A 19096-nucleotide genomic window follows, 5' to 3' on the forward strand; every position below is an offset into this window, starting at 1 on the left:
TGAAGGGACTTCAAAACTGTCATCTATAAGCAAGGAACTTTAGTAGTAAGTAGAGAAAAGAGCAGAACCAAAGTAGTTCTGCTGGAGGACTGCTTTCAGACAGATGGAATCCTACCTTGGTTGATCAAGGGATGCCTTTTAACACAAGCTGCCACACATCTAGACACAGTCAGGTCCTTTTAAATTGCAGAATTTCATGAAATGTTACAGGTAGTTCTAAAGTGGGTAGACAGAGACAGGAATAAATATATAGAAAGGTTGAAAGTTATCTGATTTCCTGCCTCAACACTCCTTCCCTCCCCCACAACAAATATGCTTTCTGTGTATTAGGATGGGTTTGACCATCTTTTTGTTATTCAAAATTGAATCTAATGCTAGTTTATAGTCTCCAAAGACACAGTTTTCCAAATAATGAATTTTGAAGATCTTAGATCATGCTTTTGACAATCATGGTTAACTTTGCAGTTGGATTGGGTAGCAGCACAATTGTGGATTAAGCAATTCCCAGAGTGCATCTCTAGGTGGATTCTGAGGAGTGAGGCAAAAGCATGCTTACAACTAGTTAGCATGAAAATAGAACTACGTTTCCCAGAGTGCATCTCTAGGTGGATTCTGGGGAGTGAGGCAAAATCATGTTTACAATTACAGCTAGCATGAAAACAGAACTACATTTCCCAGAGTGCATCTCTAGGGGATTCTGGGAAGTGTGGCAGAGGCAGCCATGGTCCCTGTGGGGAAGGGAAGCCCTACTTCCCAGGAACATTAGAAGTTTCCTGGTTTCTGCTGATTCCTGAGGCCTAGGAAGGTGCCCTCCCCCAACATAATTCAGAGTGAGTACAGTAGAACAGAAAACTGTTGAGATTCCAAGTGCAGGAGGGATTTTATGGGGAGACATAATCAAAACTTGAAAAAAGCTCTCGGTCACAGCGTTTTGTAATTTTAGCTTAGTCTCCCTTACTTCTTGAAGAAACCAGGGAATGACCACAGTTTTACCTGGTAACTGAAGCTAATATTTTTCTGATACTTTATTGGAGAGTCATTTAAAAATGGGATTTGCTAACTTCTTTGCATCGTGCCTGGATTATATTTGAATTAAGGGAGGAAACAATGTTTAAAAAGCAAACCAGGGGCGCCTGGGTGGCGCAGTCGGTTAAGCGTCCGACTTCAGCCAGGTCACGATCTCGCGGTCCGTGAGTTCGAGCCCCGCGTCGGGCTCTGGGCTGATGGCTCAGAGCCTGGAGCCTGTTTCCGATTCTGTGTCTCCCTCTCTCTCTGCCCCTCCCCCGTTCATGCTCTGTCTCTCTCTGTCCCAAAAATAAATAAACGTTGAAAAAAAAAATTAAAAAAAAAAAAAGCAAACCATAAAGCTACTTAGTGAGACCTTGAAATCTGTATCCTCAGTTTTGCATATTTCCTCATTCCATTGAGGTCCACAGTAATGAATAGACAGTCTGAAAAGGGCTCTCTCAAACACTACCAAACTTCTTTGTAGATGTACCGCAGAGATTCGAGATGGGCTTTTTCTTCATGTTGTAGTGCTTTATAAAGTAATCTTTCTTCAGTTAAGATGAACAGGATGAGAAATGTGGGAATTATTTATTACAGGAGGTTGAGAGAAATTGTTAATCTTAACAATCTTACCTCCTCATTGAATAGTTGTTGGTAAAAAATAATATTCTTTCATCTGTATTAGTCTTTGTACTTTTTAAAAACATGAATGTTAAAAATGAATGTTAAAAAGTGCTTTCCCATGTATTTTGCATCAAAACATGGGTTTTGGAGCCATGTAGCCCTGGGTTTGAAATTACCGCTTTCTAAACTGTGATTTCAGATTGGTTAAACCTTCATCTTCCTCACTTGTAAAATAGGATAAATTCATTTATTCATTCATTCATTCATTCATTCACATGTATTGTGTTTTACACTGTGGTAGGACAGTGCTAGATGCTATAGATAGGGAAAGATACAATCCCAACCCTTAAGGATTTTGCAGTCTAACGGACCTGAGAATTAGTATGTGAAAACTTGATGGTTGTAATACACTTTAGATCCATTTTCTCTCCTTTCTTCCCTTGTGAGAAGTGAGACAGACACCAAGCTTGGACAAGCTAGGTAACAGCCCCAGGTCACAAATTCAGTTAGTTGGGTGCCTGGAATAAAAGTCCAGAGTCTCTTCAATGCTGACTTCTCTGTTCCTTCCTCAGTCTGGAGATATGCACAGGCACTGTAAACAAAATGAAAGGCAGGCCTCAGTTTATCATCCAAGGCAAAATAACAGTGCTAGTATTTTCTTCCAAAACTCATTTAGTGAATAGTGAGCTTTTATCCCTAGCTTGCCATCAGGAATAAAATATGATAGTAATTGCCAATTCAAAGAAAAACAGCTATTCTCTTTGTAATGTGGCATTTGAGTGGCTGGATGTGAGGATCGTAGCAGGTTTACCAGTTGTTTTCCACCGTGTTTACTAAAGGTGAGCCCTTGAGCCAACACACATTGAATAAAACATCATACCTTAAGATCCCTAAAAGAGTAAACAAATCACAAACCATTTAGAAAAAAAGCAACAAAGTTTCCCTGCATTAGATTTCTAAATAGTATGGAGCTATGAGAAATTACATTTTCATCCTAAAAGTAATTCATATATCCTTCTTATGGTTAAAAGAACCTCTTTTTTTCTACAGAGGTTCAGTCTTAGTGACTGAGCCCACAGAGAAGAGCAGTACATATAGCAGTTGGTTCCTATAGTGTGGTCCTGTGATCACATTATGGAAAATGCTATCAATGTACTATAAATATTCTAAAAACTAGAATGGTTGAAATGCTAGTGTAAAACCACAGTAAATAAATGAGCATGGGACATCAAACAATTTGAAAAGGGAAACCGGAACTATTAAATCTCAAAACACTCCCAAACTCTATAGTTAATCAAAGAGATATAACATGAAAGTCCCCCCACCCTCGCATTTTTTTTTTTTTTATTTAAAGTAAATACTACTGAATCTTGTAAGTGTGGCAATGTGTAGAAAGAACCGTAGGATTTTAAACTAAATTTTGTCCCAGTAATTCTACTTTGGGAAACTTAAAAGAAGTAACCTGAAAATATGCACACAAGTACTTAGTGGTATCTTGTTTCTGGTAATTTAAAATAAAAAATCAGGGGAATGTTTAGCAAAATAAGGATGAGTCTAGGGGCGCCTGGGTGGCGCAGTCGGTTGAGCGTCCGACTTCAGCCAGGTCACGATCTCTCAGTCCGCGAGTTCGAGCCCCGCGTCAGGCTCTGGGCTGATGGTTTGGAGCCTGGAGCCTGTTTCCGATTCTGTGTCTCCCTCTCTCTCTGCCCCTCCCCCGTTCATGCTCTGTCTCTCTCTGTCCCAAAAATAAATTAAAAAAACGTTGAAAAAAAAAAATAAGGATGAGTCTACCTGAATGTAGTATTATGTAGTTGAAAAATTATATAGCTTATACGAAAACATAGAAAATTCCTTATGACATGTTTTATGAAGGCAAGTTGAAAACAACATGTCCTCAGATTACAAATATGTAGACATTATATGTGTAAAAAGATTAGAAAATACATATTAAATTATAAGTTATATTTATGTGGTGATACTATGGATGCTCTCACAATTCTGTTTTCTAGATGTCCTATAATGTAGTTATGTTAACTTTATAATTTAAATGAGCTATTTAAAAGAGAAATAGAGCTGATTTTTAAGGAAATCATTTTTTCTTCTTTGACTTTTAAATAATCTCTTACTGCTCTCTATACTGCTTTTATAAATTTTTTTTTTCAACGTTTATTTTTGGGACAGAGAGAGACAGAGCATGAACGGGGGAGGGGCAGAGAGAGAGGGAGACACAGAATCGGAAACAGGCTCCAGGCTCCAGGCTCTGAGCCATCAGCCCAGAGCCCGACGCGGGGCTCGAACTCACGGACCGCGAGATCGTGACCTGGCTGAAGTCGGACGCTTAACCGACTGCGCCACCCAGGTGCCCCACTATACTGCTTTTATATAAGACGTGTATAAAAAATATACAAGGGACCATTTAGAAAAGGAATTAGACTTAATCTTTATCTATTAGATTTATGGCTTCACCAATGAAGGTACAATTCTCAGTTAAAATAAGTCTGGTTTTCCTCTTGATTGTTAGTATGTTTTCAAACCTACATTAAGAAATTGACTACGTTTTTTACAAGCTCTGTGACCACCATCCCGTGAGTCAGCTGACCACGATAATCTACAACTAGCTAAAGTTAATTTAGTAACAAAAACTAGGCAAAACATCAGGAAGCCAGTGGGCCACACAGATTAGTTGGTATAGCTACAACCAAACAGCTCTTGGCTCTCAGGATTCAAGGAATTCACCAGAGGAAATACTTTTGGTTCCCAGGGAATGTGGTGAGGTACTCCTAAGAATACTGGCTTGGAACTAGCCTCAGTATGCAGTGAGTCTCAGGAACGACTACTTATTACCTTTATTTTATTGTAAAGGAGTATGTACAAATGGTTAGAATTTTTTTTTTAAGTACAGCAGTGTATAAGTAAATGTCAAAATTATAAGTACCCTTTTCAGTCCTTCTCTCCATCCCATTCTTCCAAATTAGTCACCTGTTAGCAATAGCGATTTGGTATGTTCACTTCTAGTCACCTTAAGATATGTTTACTGGTATGTATATGTCCTTTTCTTTATAAATTAGATCATGGTAAACCAACCAAATATTATCTGCTTTTTTTACTTAATCATATGTTCTGAATATGTTTCCCTGTTACTATATATGTACATTTCCACTGTTATTTTCTATTTATTTTTAAGAGCTGTATATTATTCCCTTTTAGTACACTTTTCAGTTAACATTCCAGTACATATCCTTTCCTTCTTAGGATAAATTTCTAGAAGTAAAAATTGCTAGGTAAAAGGGATGTTTATTTAGCATTTTGATAGATATTCCCAAATTGCCCCCCCCCCCAAATATTTACATTCTCAGAGTTTGTACATGAGACATACATATATATATGACATGTACATATATGAGAAATGTAAATACATTTATTCTAGCATATCACACAAGTCTTTGGGTTATTAAAATAGGGATTATGCTTTTAATACTCTCCCAGAATGCTTTGTAACCCATATATCACATGTTGTTTTCTGGGAAAGCTGTGTTTGTTTTCTCTCTCCTGCTAGAGTCCCTTGACAGCAGGTTTTTCATCTGGTACATTTCTGTGTTCCTTAAAGGACCTTGCCTAAAGTCAGCTTTCAATAAACACTCTTTGTTGAATGTCGTTTGCTAAATATATTTTACCCTTGGCTAGGACATAGATTTAGCCAAAACTGTCCAAGGATTAGTCATCAGTGATTCACAATTATGCAACCAAGAAGTAAGCCTAAACTCAGCGATTTGTTTAGTGTTAAAGCTTGCTTCCCTTGGGCACAGTTAAAAGGGTGGTTGGTTATTTAACTGTACTGATTTTCTCGTTTCAGTGGAACTCCTTGACTTTTATTGCCAATGTGAAATGTACTTTTCATGGGGAATAAAATACTTATTGATAAACAATTTAAAAGGAATCACCTTCTGTAGAATGGATTCATAAGATACAGAATTTTTTTTTCTCTCACAGTGAGATTCAAAAAATAGAAAATGTCTTGAATTCATGTAGATTTGCATAGCTGCCTTTTGAAATATTTTCCTAATGGCCATGATTTTATATTTTTCTTATCTATAGTATTCCTCTTACTTCATTCTTGGAGGGACTGGTTTTCATATATCCTGAGAAACTTTAGCTCCATTACTCTGGAGACACTCCCAGGCTTACCTGTGTATTAGAGTAATGCTAGCTGCTGTAACAAACTTCAAAAATTCAGTAGCTTAATATGGTAGAAGTTTATTTCTCCCTCACAAATAGTCCAGAGTGGTGTGGTGGAGGGGGGTTTGTGGTTGGCAGGTGGCTTTTCTCGGTGTTGTGATTCAAGGATACAGCTTCTCCGTCTAATGACTGCCATTCTGGAGTCTTCTAAGTAGGAAGAAAGAGGATGGAGAAGGCATACCCACGTCTTAACTGCTTCAGCCTAGAAAAGATATACATCACTTCCACTCACATTCCATGTTAAGACCTACTTTTGGCCCTGCTTAGATACAGGAGAGGAGAGAAACATAGATCTTGGCTTAGCAACTATGTTCTAACAACAAATCCGCAATATGGAAGGAGGAGCACATATTTTTTTATGGATAGTTAGTGGATTCTCACAATAACCTATTAGGTAGGCAGAACAGGTTTCAATTTTGGATTAAAAGAGGTACTGAAAAGTTGAAATCACACAGCTAGTTAGTGGTAGAAATGCAATTTAGAAAAGCCAGATCATCTGACTCCTATTCAGTTTCTCTTTCCTTAATATTAAAAAGTAATCTTATCCTGGCTTAAAGTGTAACCCTCTTGGTGATTCATTACTTTAAATTGCATACTATGACTTTTTTTTTTTTTTTAACTCCTCTTTTCTCTAAGGACCTGACAATGTCCCTGTACTGTGGAATTGCTTGCAGGAGAAAATCTTTTTGGTCCTATAGGCTGCTGTCAACTTATGTCACTAAGAGCCGGTGAGTTGTGACCGACCTGAGCTCTGATTATTCTCTTTGGCCCGTTACATTATAAAATATAAATATCTCAAAATCCTATATTAAGGAATCCTATATTAAGGAGAATTAAGGATGCATGATTAAGATTTACATATGGGGTTCCTGGGTGGCTCAGTTGGCTAAGCGTCCCAGTCTTGATTTTGGCTCAGGTCATGATCTCACAGTTGGTAAGATTGAGAGCCTTGGGGTCTGTGTTGACAGCACAGAGCCTGCTTGGGATTCTCTCTGTCCCTCTCGTGCACACGTGTTCTCTCTCTCTCTCTCAAAATAAATGAACAAATAAAAAGATTTACATATAAGGATGTTCATTGCAAATTATTTATAATTGGAAACATTCTAAATAAACTAAATTTCCAATAATATCTAAAATATCTGACATACTTAAATATTTAGTTCTATTAAGATAAGAACTTTGTCTTTCCTGCTATGGTACCCCTAGTGCATAAAACAATACCTGGTACAGAGTAGGCACTGAAGGACTGTTGAATGGATGAATGAACAGTAAGGGACAAATTAATTGAATTATGGTATGCCCATATGATAGAATGAAAAACTATACTGTAGAGTGATAGTTCATGAAGTTTCCTGAAAATAAGGTGATAACTCTAATCCCCTCACCCCCTAAGAAAGAACTAAACTACCAGTGAAAGATAGACCAGGAAAAAAAAAAAAAAAAACTATACCAGTATAGGTAGATGGTAAAGGACTTTTTTTGTCACGGCTTGGGCAAATTTGAAATCCATGAATCTGAAATCACTGTCCTGCTCTCATAGTTTTGGGGTTTAAATTTGCACCATCTGTGTGGTATGGATCCCAAACCCAACCTAAAAAAAGAATGTAAGTAGTAGTCCTAGACTTATAATACCCCTGGGCACCTTGCAGAAGCAAATATAAAATTCCTCTGAAGAGATACAGTCCTAACCAAGGCTTCCTACATAAAAAGCTCTGTCAGACAGGAATGCCCAGTCCAAAATTTAAAGACCCCTAAACATACAGTCTGACATAAGCAGGAGAAAACAAAATTGCAGCCCTTATTTTAGATACTGTTGGGCATTTAGGTTATTTGCAGTTCTCAGGCTGAGACTTTGAGAGCAATAATTGAATTATTGAACAATTATTGAATAGTCTAAAAAATGACTGTGTTAAAGTGACTTAAAAATGAGTAAAAAATCCTGAATGAAATTCTTTCAATAAGGAACATGGTGTGAAAAAATGTTAAAGAAAAAAAGGCTACAAATTAGTAGGTATGGTTCTGAATACACCTACATTCATATAGATACACAATAAATAGTTCGAAGAATTCCCAGGTGTAAAGAGCGATCAACTCTGAATGTTGAGGTTCTTGATGATTTCCCTTTTTTGAACAAATTGTTAACTATATTTACTGATTTTTACTGATGACTTCTTATTTTTATAAATAGGAAAAAAAACCAGTTTAAGTCTGATAATCTTAGTGTTGTTTCCATGCTATTATAACTAAGGGAGGAAAATGAATTTTTAAAATTAGTGTTCCTGATCAAGAAGAAAAATGTAAGGATCTTTTTGGATCTCAGTTCCAGTTCCAGTGAGGCCTCGAGTTTAAGAACTTAACCTGGGTGTTTTTGTAGGTGTTTTGTTTTATAGGGTCATTAGGGCAAAGCACAGGTTGTACCACTCTTACTGTTCTCTTAGGAAGGCAGCAGTGTTTGTTCTATTGTTTATATTTGGTAACTTCTGAGTGGCACGTCTCTCCTTTGACATGCATTAAGTCTTTGCCCCAGGAAGCCGCAGTCACTTTTAAAAGGTTTAAAAATACCATGAGGATTAAGATCTCAGGTTTCTTTGGTCTTGTGTTTATAAAGAGCTCACTGTAACTCCCTTTATCATACAGTCAAAAATAGGTTCTGGGGCGCCTGGATGGCTCAGTGGGTTGAGCATCAGACTTCCACCCAGGTCATGATCCCTTGGTTTCTGAGTTCGAGCCCCACGTTGGGCTCTGTGCTGACAGCTCAGAGCCTGGAGCCTGCATTGGATTCTGTGTGTCCTCTCTCTGCCCCTCCCCTGCTCACACTCCCTCTCTCTCTCAAAAATAAATAAACATTTTTTTAAAATTAAAAAAAAAAGTTTCCTAAAGAGACCACTGGGGCACATTTATCATTTTGCTTTGCAGTTCCATGTTGAGCTAACACTATTGATGTTACAAAAGCTCCCAGATCCTACAGAAAATAACCATAAACTGTGTTGCCCACTTAAGTGACAAAATCTGCCATAAGTCTGAGTCTCTTTGGGGGCTTTTAACAGGCAAGAATGGTTATCCCTAAGGCTCTAGAAGGAGAATCCCACATTCAGTACCCCTTGAGTCATGTGGACCCTGACCTGATTTCCAAGGCTCTTGACTTAGGTCATCTTTAATGAAGGTGCTCGGAAAGCCTAGAACTGGATCAAATACTATTTCTTTTAGAGAAACTAATGATAGGATGTTGTCTTTTCTGTATTTGTATTTTGGCTATTGAAAATATTACACTTATTAAGTGTAGGTCAAGCATGGGCATCACTTTCCCATTAGTGGTGTCTTCCATAGAAATAAGGAGCTAATGGTGTCCACGGGGGTGGTGGGGTGGGTGGGGACTAGATGTTTGAAGCTACAATGGATTGAAGATAAAATCTGGTCTTTATCATCCCTAGACTGAATGAGAGTTACTTAAGTTATACTGTTTGCTCTTTGTCTGCAATAATAAAGTCTGCTCCCATCTCTAGGTATTCTGTGGTTGATGTTTTATCACTGTACTTGTTTTTCTTTCACTCCACTGCATGTAAATTCTTGCCTCACAGCGTAATATTGGCAAAGTACCTTGAGGTTCAATTCAGTAAATATTTATTACCCTTGAAGTTCAATTCAATAAATATTTATTGAATTGAGCCATTCAATATGCTAATTACTGGAGATACAGAACTAAGGCTGACCCTGTCCTGAAGGAGATCATAGTTTTTCAGGGGAGACAGACAAATTAACAAATGGTATAATAGAAGTGCAACCACAGAAGTATGGGCAAATGTGTATAGTAGCACAAAGGAAGGAATGAAATGATTGCCTGCAGCCAACTGAAACCCTTTTCAGAGCAATTTAGGATATAATATAAATAAAAGGAAATAACTATGGTAGGAGAGGGATGCAGGGACAGAGTTCTAAAAGGTGAATGTTGTATAAGTAGGTGTGGTTTTGTAATGCTTTGATTATTTCCAAAATACAGGTACTTATTTGAACTGAAGGAAGATGATGATGCATGTAAAAAAGCCCAGCAGACAGGAGCATTTTACCTCTTTCATAGCCTGGCTCCTTTGCTTCAGAAATCAGAACATCAATACCAGGCCCCCCAGCATAGCCTACTAGGTAAGCCCAAAGAGGACCTGTAGAATAGACCAGCCTGTGGCCATTAAGCAGAATTCCATCCGTATCAAATCCCTGAGAAAGGATCTTTTGACCTGAGAGTCCAGATTTTTCAAACTGTTTCTGCCAGTTAGTAGTGTACAAACCTGAGTTGTCCAGATATTATATGGTGATGGTGTGAACCACTACTGCCTTAAACGAGGGGTTAGCGAGACTGCTGTCCAGATTGGAACCCACCGCTTGTTTTGTAATGTAAATATTTATTGGAACACAGTCACGCTTATTCATTTACATGTTGTCTGTGGCTGTTTTGGCACTACAATGGCAGAGCAGTTGTGACAGGGACCACATGGCTCGCAAAGCCTAAAATACTTAGCCAAACCCTGCCTTAGGCCAGTGATTTCCAGCCTCCATGGAGTTGCACACTGTTCTACTGTTTAAGATCTGCATCAGGACTTCATTTCTTCTAGAAGGGTCAAAATAAGGGGTGCCTCAGTGGCTCAGTCAGTTAACTGTTCAACTCTTGCTTTTGGCTCAGGTCATCATCTCACAGTTCGTGAGTTCAAGCCCCACACTGGGCTCTGTGCTGACAGTGCAGAACCTGCTTAGGATTGTCTGTTTCTTTCTGTTTCTGCCCCTCCTCGACTCTTCTCTCTCAAAATAAATAAATTTTATTTAAAAAAAAGTTTTTTCTTTTAACATTTATTTATTTTTTGGGACAGAGAGAGACAGAGCATGAACGGGGAAGGGGCAGAGAGAGAGGGAGACACAGAATCGGAAGCAGGCTCCAGGCTCTGAGCCATCAGCCCAGAGCCTGACGTGGCGCTCGAACTCATGGACTGCAAGATTGTGACCTGAGCTGAAGTCGGATGCTGAACCGACTGAGCCACCCAGGTGCCCCACAAAATAAATAAATTTTAAAAAATTTTAGAAGGGTCTATGGCCATACCACCCTGAACGTGCCCGATCTCGTCTAAAAATTTTAGAAGGGTCAAAATTAAAAGTGATTTAAAATTAATTTGTTTTGAGAACTCTTTTAGGGTATGTAACTAGGCATACCTAAGCCATTGGGATTTTGCATTCAAGGTACTCTCAGTTTTACATGATACCACTATATACTGACTTCTAAATACAAACAAAGCCAGTGAATTTCCTCCATGGGTCAGATATTGGAGTATTTGGATAGTTTCTAGCAGTGCGGAAGAGTATAAGGATGCCATCAGAAGGCAATGTTATGTTGTATTATGAACAAATAAATATAAGTCCTTCATGCAGAGGAGGACAGGTTTTCTCTCTAGGCATCATTTGTCTTATACAGACTGGGATCTCAGATGAATCGTCTACCCTAGTCCATACATGCAGCATAATCTGGAGACTAAATCATATTTAACTGATTTGTTCTCTTCCATTTTAAGCATGACACATTTTTTTTCCCCAGTGTCATACTACATTAACTATTGTGTATTTTTTTAACTAGGGGATATGCTCCTTTCATGATGCATTCATGAGAGTCCAGTGTTACACAGTAAGAATTCCTTCTTTAGTCTAAACACTTTAGGTGGCTGATGAGAAGGTGGAGGCCTAGAGAGGTTAAGTGATTAGACCAAGATGACATTGCTAATTAGCTGCAGGGCAATGACTAGAAGCAGGTATATCTACTTCAAACTGAAGTAGAGGATTTCCTATGAGTCTAATATGGCTGTTGTGATTTAATTAAAACCTTTGTTTTTCTCCCTTCTCCCTTTCTGTTTCTTAGAGTTGGAAAGGCTCCTAGCTAAGTTTGGACAGGACACACAAAGAATAGAAGATTCTGTGCTGATTGGATGCTCTGAACAGCATGAAGCATGGTTTGCTCTGGATCTAGGTCTAAATAGCTCCTCTTCCATAAATGGTATAGAACATTCTTCCTAATGGGCACTTCCCAGTGGTGCTCAGACTTTGGGGTTTCAACATAATAGCAAAATTTCAAAGAAAATTTTGAGAACACCAAAAGGTTATTAACTTTGTATTTTTTTTAAGTTAGGATATAAAAAATCCTACCATCTACTATCATTATCATTTAAAGAAAGTAAAGAACATTTTAATACCTTCTCAGGTGGTAGGTACACCGATGTTTATTGTATTATTCTCAGTACCTTGATACATTTTATATTTCTTAACTATTTCATAAGCAATGTTTTAAAATTAATGACATTGTTCTTATCTCAAGTGGGAAGAAATATGTTACCACGCAGTAGCTCAGGGTCTTCAGACCTACATTTGGGAACCAGGTTGGTATAGGTTCATGGCTCCTATTAGGCTTTCCTTCTCTCTTTCAGAGTCTAGGTGTAAATGTAATGATGCTGGAATGAGGTGCAGATAGAAGCCTAGACATTCCATTTTACCTCTTTTTCAGGGATAGCATGTGGCTAGTGCAAGTATTTTACTCTGAAGAGGATCTTGAGAAATACTATGCTCTAATTTTTCTCAAATTTGCATGAACATAAGAATCACCTAATGCTTATTAAAAAATACAGATTTCTGGACCTCACTCCCTTGCTGTTCAGAATCTCCAGGTAGAGGCTTAAGAACCTATACATTTTTTATTTTCCCTAGTTAAGTCTTATTAGGTGAGTTTGGGAAACACTGTTCTAACAGGTATCCTTGAGAGGGGCCCCAAGGCAAAGTTTGGCATTTGTTTCATTTCATTCTCATTTCTCCTTTTCTAGCTTCCTTACAGAAACCAGAAATGGAGACAGAGCTCAAGGGGTCTTTCATGGAGCTGAGGAAGGCTCTCTTTCAGCTGAATACAAAGGATGCCTCCTTGCTGTCCACGGTAGATTCTGACTTCTCAGTTCTGTAGAAAATTTAGTAAAGCAGTGTTGATGGGTGAATACATGCATGCATATGCAAGGCTAGAATGACATTTGATTTCCTCCTGCGCAGAGAGATCATAGTCCTTCCTACAAACCTTGGCAGGACAATGTGCTGTAGGAAGAGTGCTTATTCTTCTTCCTTTTGTCCTTATTTTTGGCAGGACCATTTTCTCCTATAGCAGTCTGATTATCAGCCTCATGATATTTTTAATGACCCACAGCATAATATATACATCATCATGTTACTCCTATGAGAAATTACTTTGTATTGCTTTAATGACATCCTCACAGCTTTGGATTTCACTTGCTGAAATACTTTTGGTTTTTCATTTAATTTTTTTTTCTGCAAATATATATTTTTTAATGTTTATTTTTTGAGAGAGAGAGTGAGCAGGGGGAGGGACAGAGAGAGAAGGGGACAGAGGATCCAAAGTGGGCCCTGCACTGACAGCAGTAAGCCTGTTGCGGGGCTTAAACTCATGAACTGTAAGATCATGACCTGAGCCAAAGTCCAACTTTCAACCAACTGAGCCACCCAGACACCCCTGCAAATATGTTTAATGCACTTAGATTACACAGAGGAAGAGGAGCAAGAAAGAAACAACATCTAGGTGAGTCGCCCAAAAATTCTTACAGATGTCCCAGGGCTGGCTGCAGCCCCCAGGAACCGAGTCACTATTGACATTAGAAATTAATATAAAATTTTACGGAAGTCTGCTCATTGCAGCATTCAGGTACTTGTACAAAGGGAGGGCTCTCTCTACAGGGCTTGTAACAGGAACCCAGGTACCTCACCTGGCATGGAGAACCTAGAAGCCAGAAAGAAAAGACAACTGGATTAAAAAAAAAAAAATACGGTCAAGAGAGTTCTCTACTGGTCTGCTCCATAGAGTACCAACCTTCAGGTTTTTTCTGTGCTCTCAACTCCATCTCAAAACTCAGTCCCAAGGCTCTTGTGTTTACTTTTAAAAATGCTCGGGGCGCCTGGGTGGCGCAGTCGGTTAAGCGTCCGACTTCAGCCAGGTCACGATCTCGTGGTCCGGGAGTTCGAGCCCCGCGTCAGGCTCTGGGTGGATGGCTCGGAGCCTGGAGCCTGTTTCCGATTCTGTGTCTCCCTCTCTCTCTGCCCCTCCCCCGTTCATGCTCTGTCTCTCTCTGTTCCAAAAATAAATAAACGTTGAAAAAAAAAATTAAAAAAAAAAAATGCTCAAGCCCTTTAGACTCTTCCCCAAGGCTTCCTAGTCCCTTCCCTAAAGCCTTGCCTTTGGAACAGGAAGAGAAGGGCAAGAAATTGTTCATTTAATTTAAAAAGACACCTCTAAACATTTTTATTTGCAAACAAATTCCACTTTTATTGGGAGGAGTACATGTTGAGGTAATGTCTTATTTTAAGTTGGGTCATAAGTGCATGGGACATTCATTACAATACTTTATATATTATATGTACTTTAAATAATTCATAATACATTTAAAATATACTTTCTTTTATTCATATTAGATGCTAGAGGAATATGTTCAGACAGTTTTCCTTGTTTTTAAAGTTTAAATGGTTGGGTGCCTGGGTGGCACAGTTAAGCATCTGACTTCAGCTCAGTTCATGATCTCATGGTTTGTGAGTTCAAGTCCTGCCTTTAGGTGAGCATGAGCCCCACTTCCAGCGAGCTCAAGCCCCATATTGGGTGAGCCCCGCTTCTCTCACCCTCTCTCTCTCTCTGCCCCTTGTGGGATTCTCTTTCTCCCTCTCTTTCTCTTGTTCTTTGCTTGCTTACACCCTCTCTCTCTCTCTCTCAAAAAAAAAAAAAAAAAAAAAAGAAAAGAAAAAAAGAAACCAAACAAAAAAAGTAAGTTTAAACAGTTAATAACCATTTAAAGTAGGTGAGCTGGAGGTGCCTGGGTGGCTCAGTCAGTTAAGTGTCTGACTCCTGATTTTGGCTTAGGTCACGATCTCACAATTTGCGATTCGTAAGACTGAGCCCCAAGTGGGGCTCTGTGCTGACAGCGTGGAGCCTGCTTGGGATTCTCTCTCCCTCTCTGCCCTTCCCCTGCTCGTACTCTCTCTCTCTCTCAAAATAAATAAACATTACAAAAATAATAAAGTAGGTGAGCTGGAAAGGGATTGGCTTTTCCCTTTGACTTGCTCTAAATACTAGGCCCAGGACTATTATAGGTGAGCTCCATATTCTCTCCAAATGAAACCAAGCCCATCTTTGTATTCCTAGGCTCAGGCTCTTCTCCGTTGGCATGACGGTCATCAGTTCTGTAGCAGAAGTGGGCAGCCCACCAAGAAGAATATGGCTGGCAGCAAGCGTGTATGCCCTTCCAATAAGATTATCTATTATCCACAGGTAAGCACTACTTTAAAAGGACAGTAATCCAAGAAGGCTATGCACTACTCTGTCCTGGGGACAAAAGCCTGTACAATTCAAAGGCTCTCCTTAGTTATCCAGTCCTTCATCCCATTAATAGGCTCCAAAGCCCTAATGTCGAAGTTTCTATCCCCTTTTCCTAGATGGCTCCTGTGGTGATCACTCTGGTGTCAGATGGGACTCGATGCCTGCTTGCCCGCCAGAGTTCCTTTCCCAAGGGAATGTATTCTGCCTTGGCAGGTTTTTGTGATATAGGTAAGGAGTTTAGGGCATATACAGATGACTGGAGGCCACAAAAGCTTAATAACAGTAGGTATTTCTTTGCCTCGTTGCCGCAGTGCTTGGAGTATTAAGCACCCTCTTCCCTGTGATGTCAAGAAAACTGCCTTCTTTGGCACCTGTGTGGTTCAGTTGGCTGAGCATCTGACTCTTGATTTCAGCTCAGGTCACGGTCCTAAGGCCAATGAGATGTCAGTCTCTGTGCTGAGCATGGAGCCTGCTTAAGATTCTTTCTCTCTGGAGTGCCTGGGTGCTCAGTCAGTTCAGTGTCTAACTCTCAATTTCAGCTCAGGTCACAATTTCACCGTTTGTGAGACTGAGCTCCATGTCGGGCTCTGGATTGACAGTGCAGAGCCTGCTTGGGATTATTTCTCTCCCTCTCTCTCTGTGTCTCCCCTTCTCATGCTCTCTCTCTTCCTCTGTCTCAAAAATAAACAAATATTAAAAAAAAAAAATAACTGCCTTCTGGCATTATAATTTTTCAATATTAGGCAAATTTTCAAGCATACAGCATAGCTGAAAGAATTCTACAGTTAACACTTATCCATACACTTACCACCTAAATCCCATAATTTTTTTCTTCATTTACTTTATCACATATCTATCTATTCTATCCATCCATCAATCCGCTTTATTCTTTGATGCATAGTTTGCAGACATTAGTACACTTCTCCCTAAATATTTCAGCATGCATTGTATTAACTAGAATTCAGCATTTACAGGTTGTTTTTTCTCAGTCTGTTGGGGTAAAATTTGCAAATGGTGAAAGGTGGCATTAAAATTTTATTAAGGCTGAAGTCAGCAGTAGCTTCTCCCACTGCTACTCTTATTTTGCATTACAACTAACCAAATGACTAGTGTAAGTATTGCAGTTCAGCCTCCAGCCCCAGACTTGATTCCCGCTGTTACAGAGACTCGGGGATTTAGGGCTCTCCCAAGAATACTTCATTGAAACTTTGGAGCCAGTTTCCGCTCCTTTCACAAATGGGCATCTGTATCACCCTTCCCGCTGCAGGGCTGTCCTGAATTAATCTGAGTGCTTATAGGTGAAAGCCTGGAAGAGGCTGTCCGGAGAGAAGTTGCAGAAGAGGTGGGATTGGAGGTGGAAAGACTACAGTACTCTGCATCCCAGCACTGGCCCTTTCCTAATAGCTCACTCATGATTGCTTGTCATGCAACTGTGAAATCAGGGCAGACAGAGGTAAGTTCTGATGCTTCCCTTCTGCTGTTTATTTCCTTTGCTTCACTCAAGTTGGTTAGTAGGCATGTGTGTTATCCAGCATTGTCTGCATTATACAAAGGATGTGTAACATATGATTTGGTCCCTTGAAGAATTTGCAATCTTATAAAGGAAACAATCTCCATGAAAATTCAGAGCACCAACACAATCACCATTTTTCCTTATTTGTATCTCCGTCATGAGACAGTTTGCTTTTCATCATCAGGACTTAACAGAGCATCTTGTACAGAGAAGGCACACAATAAATATATCAATCGAATTGAATGATGGATTTCAGGATGGGTCTTACTGTTCAAGTCTGTTAGGATGTTGGGGACTAATTATATAAAATCCTAGGAACTTCTGGTAGAAAGGGATTTAGATGTTGCCTTACCCGGCCTCATCTTGCTTTTCGGTAGCATGCCTTGACAGATGGCATTGTGGGCACAGGTTCCTACCTGTGTGTTTCAGTTTGCATAGAATTCGTAATATCTCATCTGTCTCAGCTTCCTGTGGGGGGAATTTGCGTTGCAAAGAAGATACTACGCTTTTGATTATCACTAATTATCCCTTATCCTTTAAAGAAGAGTAATTTTATGTTTTTAAATAGAAAGTTATATAATCAATAGGGGCACAAAGAAAAACAAACATTATTTATATACTACACCTCACTGTTAACCACTCTTCAGTATTTCAGTATTTGTGCTTCCAGGATTTTTAAGATGAACTTTTTTCTTTTTCACTATTTACAAAAATATATTTAACTCTCACCTTTTAATTATGCCTCTCTTGCTTCTGTGCAATATCTAAAACTCCCAGCCTATAGATCCCAGGTATTGCTCAGTTCCGGAAACATCTTCTCACGTTTGGCTAGAGTATTCTAAATTTCATAGCTCCTAACCTTACATCCTGTTTTTCTTTATGTCTTTTAGATCCAGGTGAACTTGAGAGAACTAGAGGCAGCTGGCTGGTTCAGTCATGATGAGGTGGCCACAGCCCTGAGGAGAAATAATCCATACACTCAGCAACAGAATGGGACATTCTGGTTGCCCCCCAAGTTAGCCATTGCCCACCAACTGATTAAGGAGTGGGTAGAAAAGCCAAACTGTTCTACCCTGCCTGCTTAACTCAGGTTGAGACATCTAGATCCTTTCTCAGTATCTTGGAGGGGCATAAGAGAGATCAGTTGATAAAGGGGAGGTGATAAAAGGCCATCTCCAGGACAATTTCATAATAAGGCAGAGTAGAAGGTAATCCTACAGTGGGCAGCCTTTAACAGCAGTGTTAAGGAAGTTCTTCTTCAAAGGCAATCAAAAATGCCAAGCTGATAAGATGACGATTGTCAAAATCAGAGGGAAAGTTGAAGCATTAGTTTGGATATAGGCCTTTGTTCAGCAATTTTCATTGAGGCCTTGGAAGCAAACATCTCTTCAGCAGGTATCTTGTTAATGCTGGATTTATACTAACTGCCAAAATGTGCCTGATAGAATTTTATCTTACTACTGAAAGTATACAGCAAACTTCAACCCACTCCTGACTTTTCATCCTCACAGAATTAAGAAAAATAGCACAACCCGGGATTTAAAAAAAAGTCATATTTAAGTCATCTGAAGGGATGAGGAAAGTGGGAGCCAAGGTCTTCCTCAGGGTACTCTGTAATAAATCAGATGCAGTGATGTTTTGCTGAGGTAACTGCACCCCAGTGGGGTTTATGATAGTTAAGTCTTTTGCAGTTAACTTGCTCAACTTGTGACCCAAGGAAAAGATGGTCACTTTGCCATGTCTGACTTCCTAAATGCACAACAGTCACTGCCATTTGTTGTAACTTCACTTAAGGGATTAGTGAGGATGAACCAGTTCTTGAGCTTTATCAGATAAACTAATGTAGGATTTCTCATCATTCATGTGTCATTCTACACCTCATCATAGAAGAGAAGAATTTATCTGGAGGAAATAAAGTAAATTTCCACACCTTTGTTCAGATGCATTTTTCTGTCTTACGAAGTGAGGAAATTATAGAAAGTGAGAATTTGGGACAGGGGATAGGGAGGGAGAAAAGCAATCTGTTAGTGTGATAAACATTCAAGTCCAGGTTCCAAATGTGGAAGAAATGAAACGATGCACAGAAGAAATACAGTTAGAGGTTTGTTTGAAAAGAAGAATGGCCGGGAAAGAGTTGTATCTTGGGATGATTTTAGGTACTAATTTATGATAAAAGACACAAGTGCCAGAGACCCTAACATTATTCACACATCAAAGTCTACAGAACTAAGCAAAAGAGATTCTAGAATTAGACAAGATGAAGCACTGAATTTCCCTCTGATCCCAAAAGGTCATTGCTTTCGCCATTGCCAGCAAATCATCAGTGCTTTGGG

General features: G+C 39.3%; 2 protein-coding genes across 14 annotated transcripts in view; one reads left to right on the forward strand and one right to left on the reverse strand.

Annotated features, from left to right (window-relative positions):
• The first annotated feature begins 714 nt into the window (after positions 1-714).
• On the forward strand, positions 715-18697 carry NUDT13 (nudix hydrolase 13). Of its 6 annotated transcripts, none has more exons than XM_040485366.1 (9): positions 715-830; positions 6505-6596; positions 9866-10005; positions 11759-11893; positions 12711-12817; positions 15077-15202; positions 15367-15478; positions 16549-16703; positions 17654-18697. In XM_040485366.1, exons 2-9 carry the CDS (start codon positions 6514-6516, stop codon positions 17846-17848), a joined length of 1053 nt encoding a protein of 350 aa, XP_040341300.1. In that variant the 5' UTR covers positions 715-830; positions 6505-6513; the 3' UTR covers positions 17849-18697. The 6 variants fall into 6 exon arrangements, with proteins under 6 accessions (XP_040341300.1, XP_040341304.1, XP_040341303.1 ...); XM_040485367.1 differs by lacking the exon at positions 715-830 and adding an exon at positions 4286-4401; XM_040485368.1 differs by lacking the exon at positions 715-830 and adding an exon at positions 4297-4406.
• The window catches only part of ECD (ecdysoneless cell cycle regulator), a 48169-nt gene continuing 30938 nt past the window's right edge, over positions 1866-19096 (reverse strand). For 5 of the 8 annotated variants that reach the window (XM_040485352.1, XM_040485358.1, XM_040485351.1 and 2 more), the window contains one exon: positions 1866-2224. In XM_040485352.1, the coding sequence (XP_040341286.1) occupies positions 2175-2224 (50 nt within the window). In that variant the 3' untranslated portion in view covers positions 1866-2174. Of the gene's footprint in view, positions 2225-13396; positions 13667-16708; positions 17720-19096 lie in introns of those variants that run through there. The other 3 variants (XR_005793476.1, XR_005793477.1, XM_040485355.1) reach the window with 3 other exon arrangements.

This window comes from Herpailurus yagouaroundi, unplaced genomic scaffold, assembly GCF_014898765.1.
Source record: "Herpailurus yagouaroundi ecotype Mexico unplaced genomic scaffold, PumYag 163, whole genome shotgun sequence".
In the NCBI taxonomy this organism is placed as follows: Eukaryota; Metazoa; Chordata; class Mammalia; order Carnivora; family Felidae; genus Herpailurus; species Herpailurus yagouaroundi.